Here is a 15,284-nt window from a genome sequence, read left to right as displayed (position 1 = left end):
TTATCTCTTCTTATCGATTCTGCTAGTGGTTCTATAGCTAGCGCAAACAATAATGGTGATAGTGGGCATCCCTGCCGCGTTGACCTGCTTAAGTTAAATTGCTTTGATACATGTCCATTTACTGTCACTTTCGCTAACGGTCCCTCATATAATGCTTTAATCCAATTAATAAACTTCTCCGGTAAACTGAATTTTTGCAATACTTTGAACAAGTAATTCCATTCTACTCTGTCGAAGGCCTTCTCTGCGTCTAAAGCAACTGCTACTGCCGGTGCTTTATTTCCTTCTACTGCATGAATTAAGTTAATAAATTTACAAATATTGTCTGTTGTGCGTCTTTTTTTGATAAATCCAGTTTGGTCTAAATTTACCATTTTCGGTACCTGTTCTGCTAATCTGTTCGCTAATAGTTTAGCTATTAGCTTATAATCTGTGTTTAGCAGAGATATTGGTCTATATGACGCTGGTGAGAGTGGATCTTTCCCTTGTTTTAGTATCACTGTAATTATTGCTGTTTTACATGAATCTGGTAAGTTTTGTGTCTCATCAATCTGGTTGATTACATCCAGGAGGGGCGGTATTATTAGGTCTTTAAATGTTTTGTAGAATTCTATTGGGAGTCCATCCTCTCCTGGTGTCTTATTATTTGGTAAATTTTTTATTATCTCTTGTATTTCTACTGTTCCAAATGGTTCTGTTAATTTATTTTGTTCCTCTATTTGTAGTTTTGGTAGTTCAATTTTAGTCAAAAATTCATCTATTTTCCCTTCTTTCCCTTCGTTTTCGGTTCGGTATAATTGTTCATAGAATTCTCTGAAGTTTTCCTTAATTTCTTTTGGATTATATATAATTTGTTTGTCTTTTTTCCTTGTTGCCAATACCATTTTCTTAGTTTGCTCTGTCTTAAGCTGCCATGCTAAGATTTTGTGTGTTTTTTCACCTAGTTCATAATATTTCTGTTTTGTCTTCATTATATTCTTCTCCACCTTATATGTTTGTAATGTTTCATATTTTATTTTTTTATCCGCCAATTCTCTTCTTTTGGTTGTATCTTCCTTTATTGCTAATTTTTTTTCTATGTTTATTATTTCCCTTTCCAACTGCTCTGTTTCCTGATTATGGTCCTTCTTCATCTTGGTTGCATAACTTATTATTTGCCCTCTAATGAATGCTTTCATTGCGTCCCATAGTATAAACTTATCTTCCACTGATTCCGTATTTACTTCAAAGTACATTTTTAATTGTTTTTCAATAAATTCTCTAAAATCCTGTCTTTTAAGTAGCATGGGGTTTAATCTCCATCTATACATTCTTGGAGGGATGTCCTCTAGCTCTATTGCCAATAACAGGGGTGAGTGGTCCGATAATAGTCTAGCTTTATATTCTGTTTTCCTAACTCTCCCTTGAATGTGGGCTGATAACAGGAATAGGTCTATCCTTGAGTATGTTTTATGTCTAGTCGAGTAGTATGAGTATTCCTTTTCTTTTGGGTTTTGTTTCCTCCATATGTCCACAAGTTTCATTTCTTGCATTGATTTAATTATAAATTTGGTTACTTTGTTCTTCCTGTTAATTTTTTTCCCCGTTTTATCCATATTTGGATCCAAATTCAGATTGAAATCCTCTCCTATTAGTATGTTCCCTTGCGTATTAGCTACCTTCAAAAAGATATCTTGCATAAACTTTTGATCTTCTTCGTTAGGTGAATATATATTAAGTAGATTCCAAAGCTCTGAATATATCTGACATTTTATCATAACATATCTCCCTGCTGGATCTATTATTTCCTCTTCTATTTTAAATGGCACATTTTTGCTAATTAATATAGCCACTCCTCTTGCTTTTGAATTATACGATGCTGCTGTTACATGTCCTACCCAATCTCTCTTTAATTTCTTGTGCTCCAATTCAGTTAAGTGTGTTTCTTGGACAAATGCTATATCTATTTTTTCCTTTTTCAGTAAATTTAGTAGTTTCTTCCTTTTAATTTGGTTATGTATTCCATTAATATTTAGAGTCATATAGTTCAGCGTAGCCATTTTATATTTTGTTTATCTTCTCTTTCCGTTTTTCCATCATTACCTTTCCTCCTTTTCCATTTCTGTTTTCTTATTTTCAACTCTTTATCAGACAACATTCCTACAACATCCACCATTTTCCTTATTCTCCTATTTCTATCTTCTTTATCCCCAATCTCCCCTTCCCCTCCTGAGTTGCCCTTTATCCCTTGTCGGACAACCACATCTCCCCTCTCCATTTGGATTTGCGAATCCCACAATATTACTGTTAACGTTATAATACTACTGCTCATTATGTGAACTTTATAAAAATATGCCATGTGATCATTTACACTCAACACATTGAGCAGAGATTGTAATTCCCTCTCACACATGATCATCTGAGAGTTGTCATTATACTGTAAATAAGTCCAATGCACAGATACATTGAAATTCATTCCTTTTGCAGCAACATGGGTTGTCATATATTCCAACAACAAGATTAGAAATCAAATCACTACAACTTGCCACAGGATACTAGATTATAAAAATATACATTCACTCTTGCAGTGAGTGCAAAAAATTATGATATCCAGCCAGCGGAGCACCTTGGTTGTGCTTTGCTCATAGCAGCTGTTAGAATAAAATGTTATTGCATTAGATGAAGAGCTGGATGATGCCACTCACCTTTTGAGGTGGTTCTCTTAAAGTGTCTCCTTATCCCTGCTTAGGAAGAGTTACCCCAGTCAGAGGCTTTATCTGTAAACTTGGGGTAGGGTTATCTTGGGGTAGGGTTAAATATTGATAATGTTATTATTTGTGGAGGGGGAGGAACCTGCAGATGCAGCGACTGTTAAATGTTTTCAAAGAATGTGACTGAAAATAAAGTAAAATGCTGTAAGGTTTATATATTCAAGCAAGTGAAGTTTGTTCAGTGTAAGGACAGGCTAGAATTTTTCATCTTTTGAACTGTTTGTTCTTTATTCAGGTGGAATTGAGGGGTGGAGGAGGCAAGAGGGTGCTAATAGGGGTGTATTACAGACCACCAAATGGGCCAAGGGAATTAGAGGAACAAATTTGTAGGGAGATAACGTATATGTGTGAAAATCATAGGGTAGTGATCATGGGAGATTTTAACTTCCCACACATTGATTGGGATACCCATACGGTTAGAGGACTGGATGGGCTGGAGTTCGTTAAATGTGTTCAGGATTGTTTTCTAAATCAGTTAGTAGAAGAACCGACTCGGGATGGTGTAATACTGGATCTCCTGTTAGGGAACGAGCTAGGTCAGGTAGCGGACATTAATGTTGGAGAACCAATTGGGTCTAGTGACCATAATTCGGTTAGTTTTAGGGTAGTTTTAAGGAAGAGCAAGGAGAGGCCTAAAGTTGAGGTTCTGGATTGGAAAAGAGCAAATTTCGTAGGAATAAGAAGGGATTTGGGGAGTATTGAGTGGGACAAGATATTTTCAGGTAAGGATGTTAATGAAAAATGGAGGATATTCAAAAAAGAAATTTTGAGGGTACAGTGTAGTTATGTCCCAGTCTGGATCAAAGGAAAGGCTGGTAGTCATCGGGAGGCTTGGTTTTCGAGGAATATTAGAAATTTGGTTAGGAGAAAAAGGGAGGTGTACAAGAGGTATAAAGAGCAGGGAGCTGAGAAGTTGAAGGAGGACTACAAGGAGTGTAGAAGGAATCTTAAGAAAGAAATTAGAAAGGCCAAAAAAAGGCATGAAGAGGCTTTGGCTGACAGAGTAGAAATAAATCCAAAGGGTTTCTCTAAGTACATTAAAAGTAAAAGATTAGTGAGAGATAAAATTGGACCCCTTGTAGATAGCGAGGGTAGGCTGAGTGTGAAGTCTGAGGAAATGGGGGAAATTTTAAATGATTTCTTTGCCTCGGTATTCACTAGGGAAAAAAATGTTGAACCAGTTGAAGTAAAGAAAAATAGTGGGGAGGTCATGAAGCATATAAGGATAACCGAGGAGGTAGTGATGGCTGTGTTAAAAAAGATAAAGGTGGATAAATCTCCGGGACCGGACAAAATATTCCCTAGGACACTCAGGGAGGCTAGTGGACAGTTAGTGGGGCCATTAAAACAGAGATATTTAGGATGTCACTGGCCACGGGGGTGGTACCAAAGGATTGGAGGGTGGCGCATGTGGTTCCTCTGTTTAAGAAAGGGTCCAAATGCAAACCTGGGAATTATAGGCCTGTAAGTCTGACGTAAGTCTGTAAGTTGATGGAAAGTGTTCTGAGGGATGCTATTTACAAATTTTTGGAGGTACAAGGATTGATAGGGAGTAATCAGCATGGTTTTGTCAGGGGTAGATCATGCTTGACAAACCTGATTGAGTTCTTCGAGGGGGTTACAAAAAAGGTTGATGAAGGGAAAGCTGTTAATGTTGTCTATTTGGACTTTAGTAAAGCTTTTGACAAAGTTCCCCACAGGAGGTTAGGAAAAAAGGTGGAGGCATTAGGTATAAATAAGGAGGTAGTGAAATGGATTCAGCAGTGGATGGATGGAAGGTGTCAGAGAGTAGTGGTAGAAAATTGTTTGTCCAATTGGAGGCCGGTGACTAGTGGAGTTCCTCAGGGTTCGGTCCTGGGTCCACTGTTATTTGTTATATATATTAACGATCTGGATGTAGGGGTAGAGAATTGGATAAGCAAGTTTGCGGATGACACAAAGATTGGTGGTGTTGTGGACAGTGAGGTAGATTACCGTAGATTAAAAGGTGATTTAGGAAGGCTGGAGGTGTGGGCTGAGAAATGGCTGATGGAATTTAATACAGAGAAATGTGAGGTGCTGCATTTGGAAAGGCAAATTTAAATAGGTCATATACATTGAATGGTAGACAATTGAGGAGTGCAGAGCAACAAAGGGATTTAGGAGTTATGGTAAATAGTACCCTCAAGGCTGATACTCAGGTAGATGGTGTGGTGAAGAAGGCATTTGGAATGTTGGCCTTCATAAATCGGAGTTTTGAATTCAAGAGTAGGGAGGTTATGATGAAATGGTACAAGGCATTGGTGAGGCCAAATTTGGAGTACTGTGTACAGTTTTGGTCACCAAATTATAGGAAAGATATCAACAAAATAGAGAGAGTGCAGAGAAGGTTCACGAGAATGTTGACAGGATTTCAGGGTCTGAGTTCCAGTGAAAGGTTGTGCAGACTGGGGCTTTTTTCTCTGGAGCGTAGAAGATTGAGAGGGGACTTGATTGAGGTGTTTAAGATTTTAAAAGGGACAGACAGAGTAAATGTGGATAGGCTTTTTCAATTAAGAGTGGGGGAGATTCAAACAAGAGGGCATGGTTTAAGATTGAAGGGGGAAAATTATAAGGGGAACATGAGGGGAAATTTCTTTATGCAGAGGGTGGTTGGGATGTGGAATGAGCTTCCGGCAGACGTGGTCGAGGCGGGACCATTGGTTACATTTAAGGAAAGACTGGATCGTTACATGGATAGGAGGGGAGTAGAGGGGTATGGACCGGGTGCTGGTCAGTGGGACTAGGAGGGTGGGGATTTGCTACGGCATGGACTAGTAGGGCCGAACTGGCCTGTTCTGTGCTGTAAGTGGTTATTTGGTTATATGGTGTATTAGTTAGGCATTGTACGAGCAAGTCTCAAGCGACTGGTAAATACACTTATCCGGCATCTACCAATCCCCATAGGTGCTGGATTCCACGGGTTTTACTGTATATGACCAGAGTGATGGGGATCATTGGGAGAACATGATTCATATAAAGTGATCAGTTTTAATGTACAAAGTGGCCGATTCAAAAGTGTTATGTTTGGTGAACGGGAAAATGGAACTGTCCCATTTGAGAGCAATGAGTTTCCATCCCTGTCGCTTCCCTTGTGAAATACCTGAGCTCTTGCATCAGACGTGCCCATTCAAATTAATAACATAACATAAACATAACAATTACAGCACAGAAACAGGCCATTAGGCCCTTCTAGTCTGCACCGAACCAAACACCCCTCTCTAGTCCCACCTCCCTGCACAATGCCCATAACCCTCCATCTTCTTCTCATCCATATACCTAATGTCCCGACCATGTGCAGGAAAATCTCCTGGAGGCTTCACGCAACTGAATTGGTGTCATCTTCTATTGAAAAGGAAACTAATGTTTCTTTTTTGATTCTTTCTTTGTGCAGTAATGTGTGTGAAGATGATGAGCCCCCATGCCCAGAAGAGATAGATTATTACACGGACAACTGCTCCGAGGAGGAGGATGATCCTATCGACCTTACCACAGAGGCCGATGAGAGCTCCGAGGATGAACTCTGTTGTTGAGATGTGATGTGTATTTGAGAAGCTGTGAATGGATGCCCAGCTTTGGGGAACAGATCAAGGCCATACCCTACACCACTGCCATCGAGATCGGGAACAGCCTTGCAAATGTCACACTGTTCCCTTTTGAAACAAGCTGAACATCATCTGCATCGACTGCTTCATCTTGCAAGGATCTTGCTCAGTGTTTAATTTTTCTTGAATTTCTAATTAAAGTGCCGAATCCTGCTTCTTCTCATGCTGTAGCTGAACTTAGAGACCCAGCAAATCTATAAGTGAAATCTGCAAGATCTCCAATCCTGCTTTTCTGCAACGCCTGCCAGAGAATGGACCAGTCTGTGTACATCTTGGTACTTGCGTGGATGCACCTATAACGCCTCAACTGGAGAGAAAACTGATCACCTTATACAAGGATGACAAGTGGGCAGGAGCCCCAAACACCTTGGCTGAGGCTTTTTCACTCTCATGTTCTCAACCCACTCATACCTGGCCTGGATTTCCTATCCAATGCTTTATTTATTTATCAGAATCAAAACTAGAATTTATTGTCGTGAACATGTCACGAAATTCATTGTTTTGCAGCAGCGTTACAGAACAAACTTTGATATAAACCCCATTACCAAGTAAATAAAATACTGCAAGAAAAAGGAAAAGACAAAATAAAGGCTTGTCTTTGGTTCATTGATCATTTAGGAATCTGATGGGAAGAAGCCGTCCTTGTGGGACTGGGTGCTCATCTTCAGGCCCCTAGACCTTTTTCCTGATGGTAACAGAGTGAAGAGGGCATGGCCTCGGTGGTGGGGGTCCATGAGGATAGAGGCTGCTTTCTTAAGACATCACTCTCTCAATAGAGTGAAGTGGTGCCCGTGATGCTGCAGGTCGAGTTAACAACCCTCTGGGATTTTTCTTGTCCTGAGCACCCAGCGAGAATTCTCTCCCAGTACATCTGTAGAAGTTTTCTATCTGCTAAAACACATCACAAAGTGTAGCTGCTGGCGAGCCTTCTTTGTGATTACATTGACATGGAGGCTCCAGGACAGATCCTTAGAGATGTTGACACTCCGAATTTGACTCTTTCTGCTGTTGACTCTTGGATGAGGACTGGTTCGTGTTCTCCTGATTTCCGTCTGAAGTCCACAAATATCTCCTTTGTTTTGCTAATGCTGAGTTGTTGCAACACCATTCAATGAGCTGATCTAAGAACCTTTCTGGAAGTTTCCTCATTGCTGTTATGATTCTGCTGAGAACTGTGGCGTCACCATCATATTTGCCGATATGTACAGCAACAGCACGGTTACAGGCCCTTTCAGCCCATGAGCCCATGCCACCCAATTACACCCAATTGGCCGACAGCCCCGGTACGTTTTAGAAGGCTGGAAGGAAACTGGAAACCCACACAGATACAGGGATAACGTCCAAACTTCCTACAGACAGTATTGGATGTGGGCCTGGGTCGCTGGCATTGCACAGCATTGCACCAACTGCTACACTAACCATTTTGACAGGTTCCTGACCATGAACATAAATAGGACCAGCAAGCCTCCTCAAACCTCCTCTTCTATTCAATAAGATCTGCATATTAGCCTCTACTACTTTAGTGGATGTTTCCCATAATTCCAGACCTAACCCCTCCCCCAGGGACTAACACTACATGTGTATAAATATATACTGATGTGTTCACAGGTTGAGATTTGCATAGAATGTCAAAGAAATCTCTGGGAAAAGAAATTCATTTTCTATTCATATCCTAATTGAGGAGTACCTCATTATTCTGTTATCTAGATCCAGTCACCTCTACAAGTCAATGCATCCGATGAAGAAGGTTATGGAGGTGCCTGCTGCCGGTGCTGATCCACAGAGAGTGAGGAGCAGAGATACAGGGCTCCTGCTGGGTCCAGCCACTCGGTCAGCTTCCAGCTGCTCCACACAGCCCATTAAAGGAGCCACTGGTGGTTTCATTTAAAATCCCGCAACCACGGGGTATGCGCCAAAGGTAGCGGCGTCTCTGATCAGCAGCACTCCAAGGGAGTGGAGAACTGGTGCAGGAGACAACCCCGTCCCCGGCCCGAGAAGGAGAAGCAGAGAGATGCCCCGTGGAGGTGATGACCACATGTGGTGGCTTCTGGCCTCTTGAGTTGAGAAACCCATGGAGACTACTTTTGGGAGACTGGTACCAGGCTGCTGGACACTGGCTCCAAACTGGCTGAAGGGGTACCATGTATCAGAACCGGGATGTGTGGAGGTGCTGAAGGGTTCCTGACCATGTCAGAGGTTCAGATCTGGAGCTCGAGTTGCCGATGGTTTGGTTTTTTTTGTGTGGTTAGCAGAAGCGCTGGAGGTGAATCTACAGACACTCAGTGACTCTGGGAAACTCTCTTTTGCTTCTCTCTCTGACTATTAGAAGAGGCACTTCAGGCAATTTCTGCCCATGTCGAATCTGTCCGCCTTACAGCAGGCAAAAGCAATTTCATGTAATATGACCCTGTTTTATTACAATGACAAGAAATTGAACCTTGAGTGTGTTAGTCACTGATGTCCCCTGTGTTTCTAGCCATGTTTGTGAGTATCACAAGCCTGGCAGGCTTCTCAGCTTTAAAAATGAGTACTATTCAAAACACATTGAAGATTGTGGGCCGGAGATATAAGGTGGGTCACAGATACAAGGCAAAAAAAATCACGAGCCAGATGATGGCTAATGACTGAAGCTCCTGTGATCCATTTACAGGATTCTTTGTGAGCTTAATTGTCTGTGAATCTTTGACCCTATATCTGAATTTATTCACAGAGCAGTAGTTCTGAACCTTTTTTATCCCACTCACATTCCAGTTTAAGTAATCCCTACTAACCACAGCGCTCCTTATGGCATCCTATTGGAGAGGTGTGCTGTGGTTAGTAAGGGATTACTTAAGGTGCTTATGTGAGTGGGGAAAAAAGGTTGAGAATCACTGGTCATAGAGTCAGTGCAGAAACTGAAATAGGGTCAACCAGTTCTTAACCAACAATCGCCTGGGAAAGGAGGCGAAGGTGAAATAGGGGACCAGAGAATGTGGGTTTAAGGTGGGGGGGGGAGGAAGAGAGAGTTAACAGGAACCTGAGGGATAACTTTTTTACACAGGGTCATTGGAACACACACTATAGAAATGATTGAGGCAAGTACTACTGCAATGTTTAAGAAAAAAATTGGACAGGTTTATAGAAATACAGGCCAAATGCAGGTGGAACTAGCATGGTCAACGTGGTTAATTAAGTTGGACCAAAGGGCCTGTTTCCATGCTCTGGAACTCTCCGAAATGGTTCACAGCTAGGTTAGTTATTTCAGTGAGGCAGACTTCAAGACTACTGATCATAAACTGGATCTGTTTAGTATAATAACAGCCCTGCGTAATTGGCAGGTTGGAAGGGAAGCAACGTAATTCAGAAATTTAGATACTTTCCCCTAAAATGCACATCAATGCAGTGGGAAGGATTAAGAGGAGACCCTGGTAAGCAGAGGTCTGCAGACATACCAGTTTTTCCAGTCAGGATATAATGGGCCATTACATGCTGACCACCACATGGGAGTTTTTAATTGAATGCTCAAGGTACTGTACTTTAACAGAAATTGCAATACAATATTTCAGACAGTCGCAATTTTCAGAGATCCATTGCTGCCTTTTTCTTTATTTCTACCCTGTGAACTCAAGGAAATATTTTTATGACCCACCTAATGCATCTATTCTCATCTAATCCAGAAGTTACCAGTGAGTTTCTTTGATGGCACAGTTAGTGCAAGGTTATTACAGAGCCTGCGACCGGGGTTTGAATCTGGCGCTGTCTGTAAAGAGTTTGTACATTCTCTCCGTGTGTGTGTGTGAGGGTTTCCTGCGGTGGCACCAGTTTCCTCCCACAATTCAAAATGTTCCAGGGGTTGTAGGTCAATTGGGTGTAATTGGGCGGCACAGGCTCAAGGGCTGGAAGGGCCTGTTACTGTGCTGTATGTCTGTAATTATATATGTATGTATTGTATGTTGACCCATCTGATTTGGATCCTGGATCTTTAATTTATTTTGTTGTTCAGCACATCTTCAAACCTCACCCCCATGATTTTTTCTTAATTTTTTAAATTTGCACTATTGCTTCATTTATTGCTTCAACCAATCTCAAGGATCTTGACTGAACCAATCCCAGGAGGAGTGCGAGGGGGGCAACAGTGCCATCTCCTGCTAGACCAATGTTACTACATGAAGCAACTTCCATTATTAAAAGCACCAGGCCATTGCCCACTTTGAGTGACTGGAAGGGGAAGTGAATTAGTTTTTGCCCTTTGACTTCCAGTTGTCTGGAAAATCAGCTAGTCCAGCATCACCATAACCCTGTGCATACCATGTTACTGCTTTTACTGGATTTCCCTAGAACCGAGCGGTTGGCTCAATCCCATTACAGCACCAGTGACTGGGGTTCAAATCCGATGCTGTCTTAAGGAGTTTGTACATTCTCCCCGTGTCTGTGTGAGTTTCCTCCAGGTGTTCCAGTTTCCTCCTACCCTTCAATGCTAACTGGTGTATTTGGGAAGCACGGGCTTATGGACCAGAAAGGTCTGTTACCATTCTGTATTTAAATTTAATCTCTCTCGCATTAACTCCTCTTGACACTCCTGACATCCACCTGAACTAGCATGGAATATTGGAGGAAACTGGAGTACCAAGGGAGCACCATGTGGCCACAAGGGAAGTGTTCAAACTCCACACAGTCAGCCATCTGAGGTCAGGTTTGAACCTGGGTCACTGGTACTGAGAGGCAGCAGCTCTGCTCGATGTATCATTAGTGTCACTTACAGAGATAGTGAGTGGAGAAATTAACTGCTGCGTTAAACAGAGATGTAGTGTAACTGTGGGACATTGGGGAGGTGGGGTGTGGGGGGGGGGGGGGGGTGGAGTGGTCTGGAAAAGGACCTGAATCAGATCTCGGTGGTGTCTTGTAGCTCTGTGAACAATACAGGAGGTGTTGGGATGGGGGAGATTCGCTGCTCAGGTAAATTTTGGAGAAGGAATGGTTGAGTTTCTCTCTATTTTTCTGCATTTGTAAGATTAAAAATCAATGAATTGTGAAATAGCTTATTAAAATGAACTAGCCTCTATTAGTCTTTAATATGAAAATTCAATACTTTCAATAGAAGCATGCCCTTGAATGACCCACTCTCATCAGCTCCCCCCACAGGAGTGAACCACCAATCTGATCATTTCATTGTTTTTGTTTTCTTGTTCAGACATAAGTATGTGAGAGTATTTTGTCTTACAGCTCCTTTGGGGATCAGGTTATTTAACCACTTGGTTACACTATCTCTGGGTTTGTGTAATTACTTTCCCCCAGGAGCAGAAACCCAGTTTTTTGGAGGATGTTCAGCATTGTTGAACCTGTTGTTCAGTTGTGTCATGAGTCACACATTGATAATCGGTCTGATATGAACAACTCAATGATGCAATGTGGGAACTTCCTCTTCTGAAAATTATAACCAGTTTATTTTCATTGATCAATGGGCTTATGCGCTGAAATAGTTAATGCTGCGGCTGAGTACACACATCGTGAAAAATCACCTACAAAAACAACTAAGACACATCTACAATAGTATAAATTGAAGGAAAAAAGAGAATATCCAAAATAATAGATGGATAATTAATATTCATTAGAGAAAACAAAAGTGGCTTTGCAATACTGCAGCAATTCTTTCGTGGTGTCAGAGCAGTCCCTGATTCAGGTAACAAGGACCGCAGAACTTGGCAGCACGGAAAACAGGCTTTTCGGCCCTTCTAGTCTGTGTCAAACTATCACTTTGACTAGTCCCACTGACTTGTCCCCCTCCATTCCTCTCCCATCCATGTACCTGTCCAAATTCTTCTTCAATGTTGAAATTGTGCCGGCATTCACGACTTCAGTTGGCAGCTCGTTCCACACCCCCACCACTCTCTCTGTGTGAAGAAGTTCCCCCTAAACTTTTCCCCTTTCATCCTTAACCCATGTCCTCTGGTTTTTATCTCACCCACCCTCAGTGGAAAAAGCATATTTGTATTTACTCTGTTTATACCCATCATAATTTTGCATCCTGTACATCTCTCAAATCTCCTCTCATTCTTCTCTGCTCCAGGGAATAAAGTCCTAACCTTTCCTTGTAACTCAGTTCCTGAAGTCCAGGCAACATCCTAGTCAATCTTCTCTGCACTCTTTCTATCTTATTGATATCTTTCCTGTAGTTAGGTGACCCAAACTGCTCACAATCCTCCAAATTTGGCCTCACCAATGTCTTGTACAACTTTACCAAAGCATCCCAGCTCCTCTACTCAATACTTTGATTTAATGAAGTTCAACATGCCGAAAGCTCTCTTTACAACTCGATCTACCTGTGACGCCACTTTCAGAGAATTAGATATCTGTATTCCCAGATCCCTCTCCACTCCTCCGCGTCCAACCATTTACCGTGTACATCCTACTTTGGTTTGTTGCAGCCTCTTAAATGCAACTATTGCATCTGCTTCCACCACTATGCCTGGCATGGGTTCTCAGAACCTGTTACTCTGTGTAAAATAGTTGCCCCACTTCCTTCCCTTCTCCTTCAACACAGGTCCTCTTGTGTATGACCCTTTTCCCCGGGATCAAGAGTTTGGGAATCCACCCTACAAGAGCCTCTCGTGATTTTGCACGACTCCATGAGGTTGCACTCCAGAGAAAACAACCCTGGTTTGTCCATTCTCTTCCCCATTACTTATACACTCTAAACCAGGCCACTTTCTGGTAAAACTATTTTGTGTTCTTTCCTTTCAGCTTCTATCCTGTCAATCCCCTCAGCATCTTCACTTTGCAATAAGTCAAAGTGCTCTGCACTTTTCTAAATGCCGATATGTTCAGGGTTCACTTGTTATTCAAAAGACAAGCACTTCTTCCTAAGAAGCAACCTGGTTAATGTTGTCTTAATCAACTCCAATGCAAGTTTATCTGTGTGTGTGTGTGTGTGTGTGTGTGTGTGTGTGTGTGTGTGTGTGTGTGTGTGTGTGTGTGTGTGTGTGTGTGTGCGTGCGCGCACGGGTGGGTGTATGGAGTGCACATGGGTGTGTGTGAGTGGATGTGGGTGCGGGGGTGTGTGTGGGTGCATGTGTGTGTGGGTGTGTGTAAGGGTGTGGTGGGTGTTTGTGTGTGAGTGCAAGTGTATGTATAGGTGGGTGCGGGGGTGTGTGTGGGTGCATGTGTGCGTGAGGGTGTGGGTGAGTGTGGGTGCATGTATGTGTTGGTGCGTGTGTGTGGGTGTGCGTGAGGGTGTGTGTGAGAGCATGTATGTGTTGGTGCGTGTGTGTGGGTGTGCGTGAGGGTGTGAGTGCATGTATGTGTGAGTGCGTGTGTGGGTGTGCGTGAGGGTGTGGGTGAGTGTGTGAGTGCGTGTGTGTGGGTGTGCGTGAGGGTGTGGGTGAGTGTGCGCGTGTGTGTCTGCATTTGTATTTCCGAAGGTTCTTTCGGAGGCTCAGATATCATTGAGATCTACTTGCATCTGGTGTCTCGTTGGGCCTAAGGATTGTTACTGGCTTTGCTGATAGTAGAGATGCAAAGGGGTGGTGGGTAAATTTGAAATAGACAGCAGGCTGAAAAGACACAGACAAACGATGAAAGGGGGCAGAGAACGTGAACTAATTAATAGAAAATTTGAAGTGGAGTCTGAAATGTCAAAGCATTTGGATTTTATTTGGATGATGTTAAAAATATATATACTGTTTTCTTCAAGAACCCAGTGACAGCACAATTGCGTGGGTTAATAAAGACACATCTTCAGGGTCATATTAATGAATAAATTATGGTAAACTAAAGAAGCTCTAATAATTTTGATGAAAGATCCTCAAAGGAATAAGAATGCCCATTATGTGAGGTAATTTATTCATTTGGGAAAGAGAAGAATGCGTTTCCCTGATCAAGTAATCGGTAATTAACAGTAAGTGAAACGGGAAGCCAGCAGTAATAACTGCTTGTGCTATCAGTTAAGTAATGCAACTACTGCATCAAATGACGCCATCCATTATGATTTGCATGTTTCTCACTGCTGGGTGTGGGTGGCGGATGAAGCAGTTAGAGTTTGGTTGTTGGATCTCCAACATCTAATAACTCCCAGTATTAGTTTTAGTCCATGATTCATTTTAATTTATTCACTAGAATTTTCCCAGTGCACGGATTGTTCCTTCAGTTCAGTGAACTGCAGATTCTCTTTCTTGGTCCATAAACATCTGTTGTTATATTTGAATTTGATCAGACAAAGAGTCAGGATTTACTCTTTCTCGATGAAATAACTTCTATTTGCCTTCCTACAGTCAGCTCTGCTTCTGAGGTCAGTGACAGATGGATAGACAGACTCTTGCCCTGTTGTGAGTTAGTAGAACGTGTTTGAAACAAAGATGACAGCAGATTTACAGGTCTGTGCTAATTTCTTTCAACTTCAATGAGTTTGATTACACCACAAAATAATGTTGAGAACCCCAAGGGTGACCCCAGCGGGACAATGTGTGGATTAGTGTGTTCTTTTGGTGTTCGTTGTAACACGGCAGTAAATTATGGTTCAGTGGCTTTCTTAATTAATGCAAACTATTCCCTTTGGAACCATTTACAAAGCCATTGACTAGGAAACTTCAGCAGAATTTGTGAGAATGTTACCAGACACTAATTAGAAGGATAGATGAACAGTGTACTAAAACTTCTGAAATAAAAAGTTGAATATTGTTATGCAGTATTTGTTAACCAATGAAAACCTCACTTGTCTATATACTGTTGTCTTTTTTTTCCTTATTCAGTCAGGAACAACATTGTTCAAGCACTAGTTCACTGATCATTCCAACATTAATGAGAGGGAAAGACTGAAATGGGCCCAGAAATTGGTTCTAATGTAATGAAGGCACTTTTATTTATGTGAGACCTTCCACGTCCTCACAGCAGTTTCTTTTTTGTTGTTATCCAAGTCAGTCTGTTGTCATCAATGTAA

General features: G+C 41.8%; 1 protein-coding gene across 10 annotated transcripts in view; it reads left to right on the top strand.

Annotated features, from left to right (window-relative positions):
- Positions 1-15,048, top strand: part of LOC138749973 (cytosolic carboxypeptidase 4) — a 257,666-nt gene extending 242,618 nt beyond the window's left edge. For 7 of the 10 annotated variants that reach the window (XM_069912090.1, XM_069912092.1, XM_069912089.1 and 4 more), the window contains one exon: positions 6,163-10,257. In XM_069912090.1, coding sequence (XP_069768191.1) covers positions 6,163-6,301 — 139 coding nt within the window. In that variant the 3' untranslated portion in view covers positions 6,302-10,257. Of the gene's footprint in view, positions 1-6,162; positions 10,259-14,619 lie in introns of those variants that run through there. The other 3 variants (XR_011348981.1, XM_069912088.1, XM_069912087.1) reach the window with 3 other exon arrangements.
- The last annotated feature ends 236 nt before the right edge of the window (positions 15,049-15,284 follow it).

This window comes from Narcine bancroftii, chromosome 14, assembly GCF_036971445.1.
Source record: "Narcine bancroftii isolate sNarBan1 chromosome 14, sNarBan1.hap1, whole genome shotgun sequence".
NCBI classification, from domain to species: Eukaryota; Metazoa; Chordata; class Chondrichthyes; order Torpediniformes; family Narcinidae; genus Narcine; species Narcine bancroftii.
The sequence above is the reverse complement of the archived record's forward strand: the minus strand, read 5'-3'. Positions and strand labels throughout refer to the sequence as shown.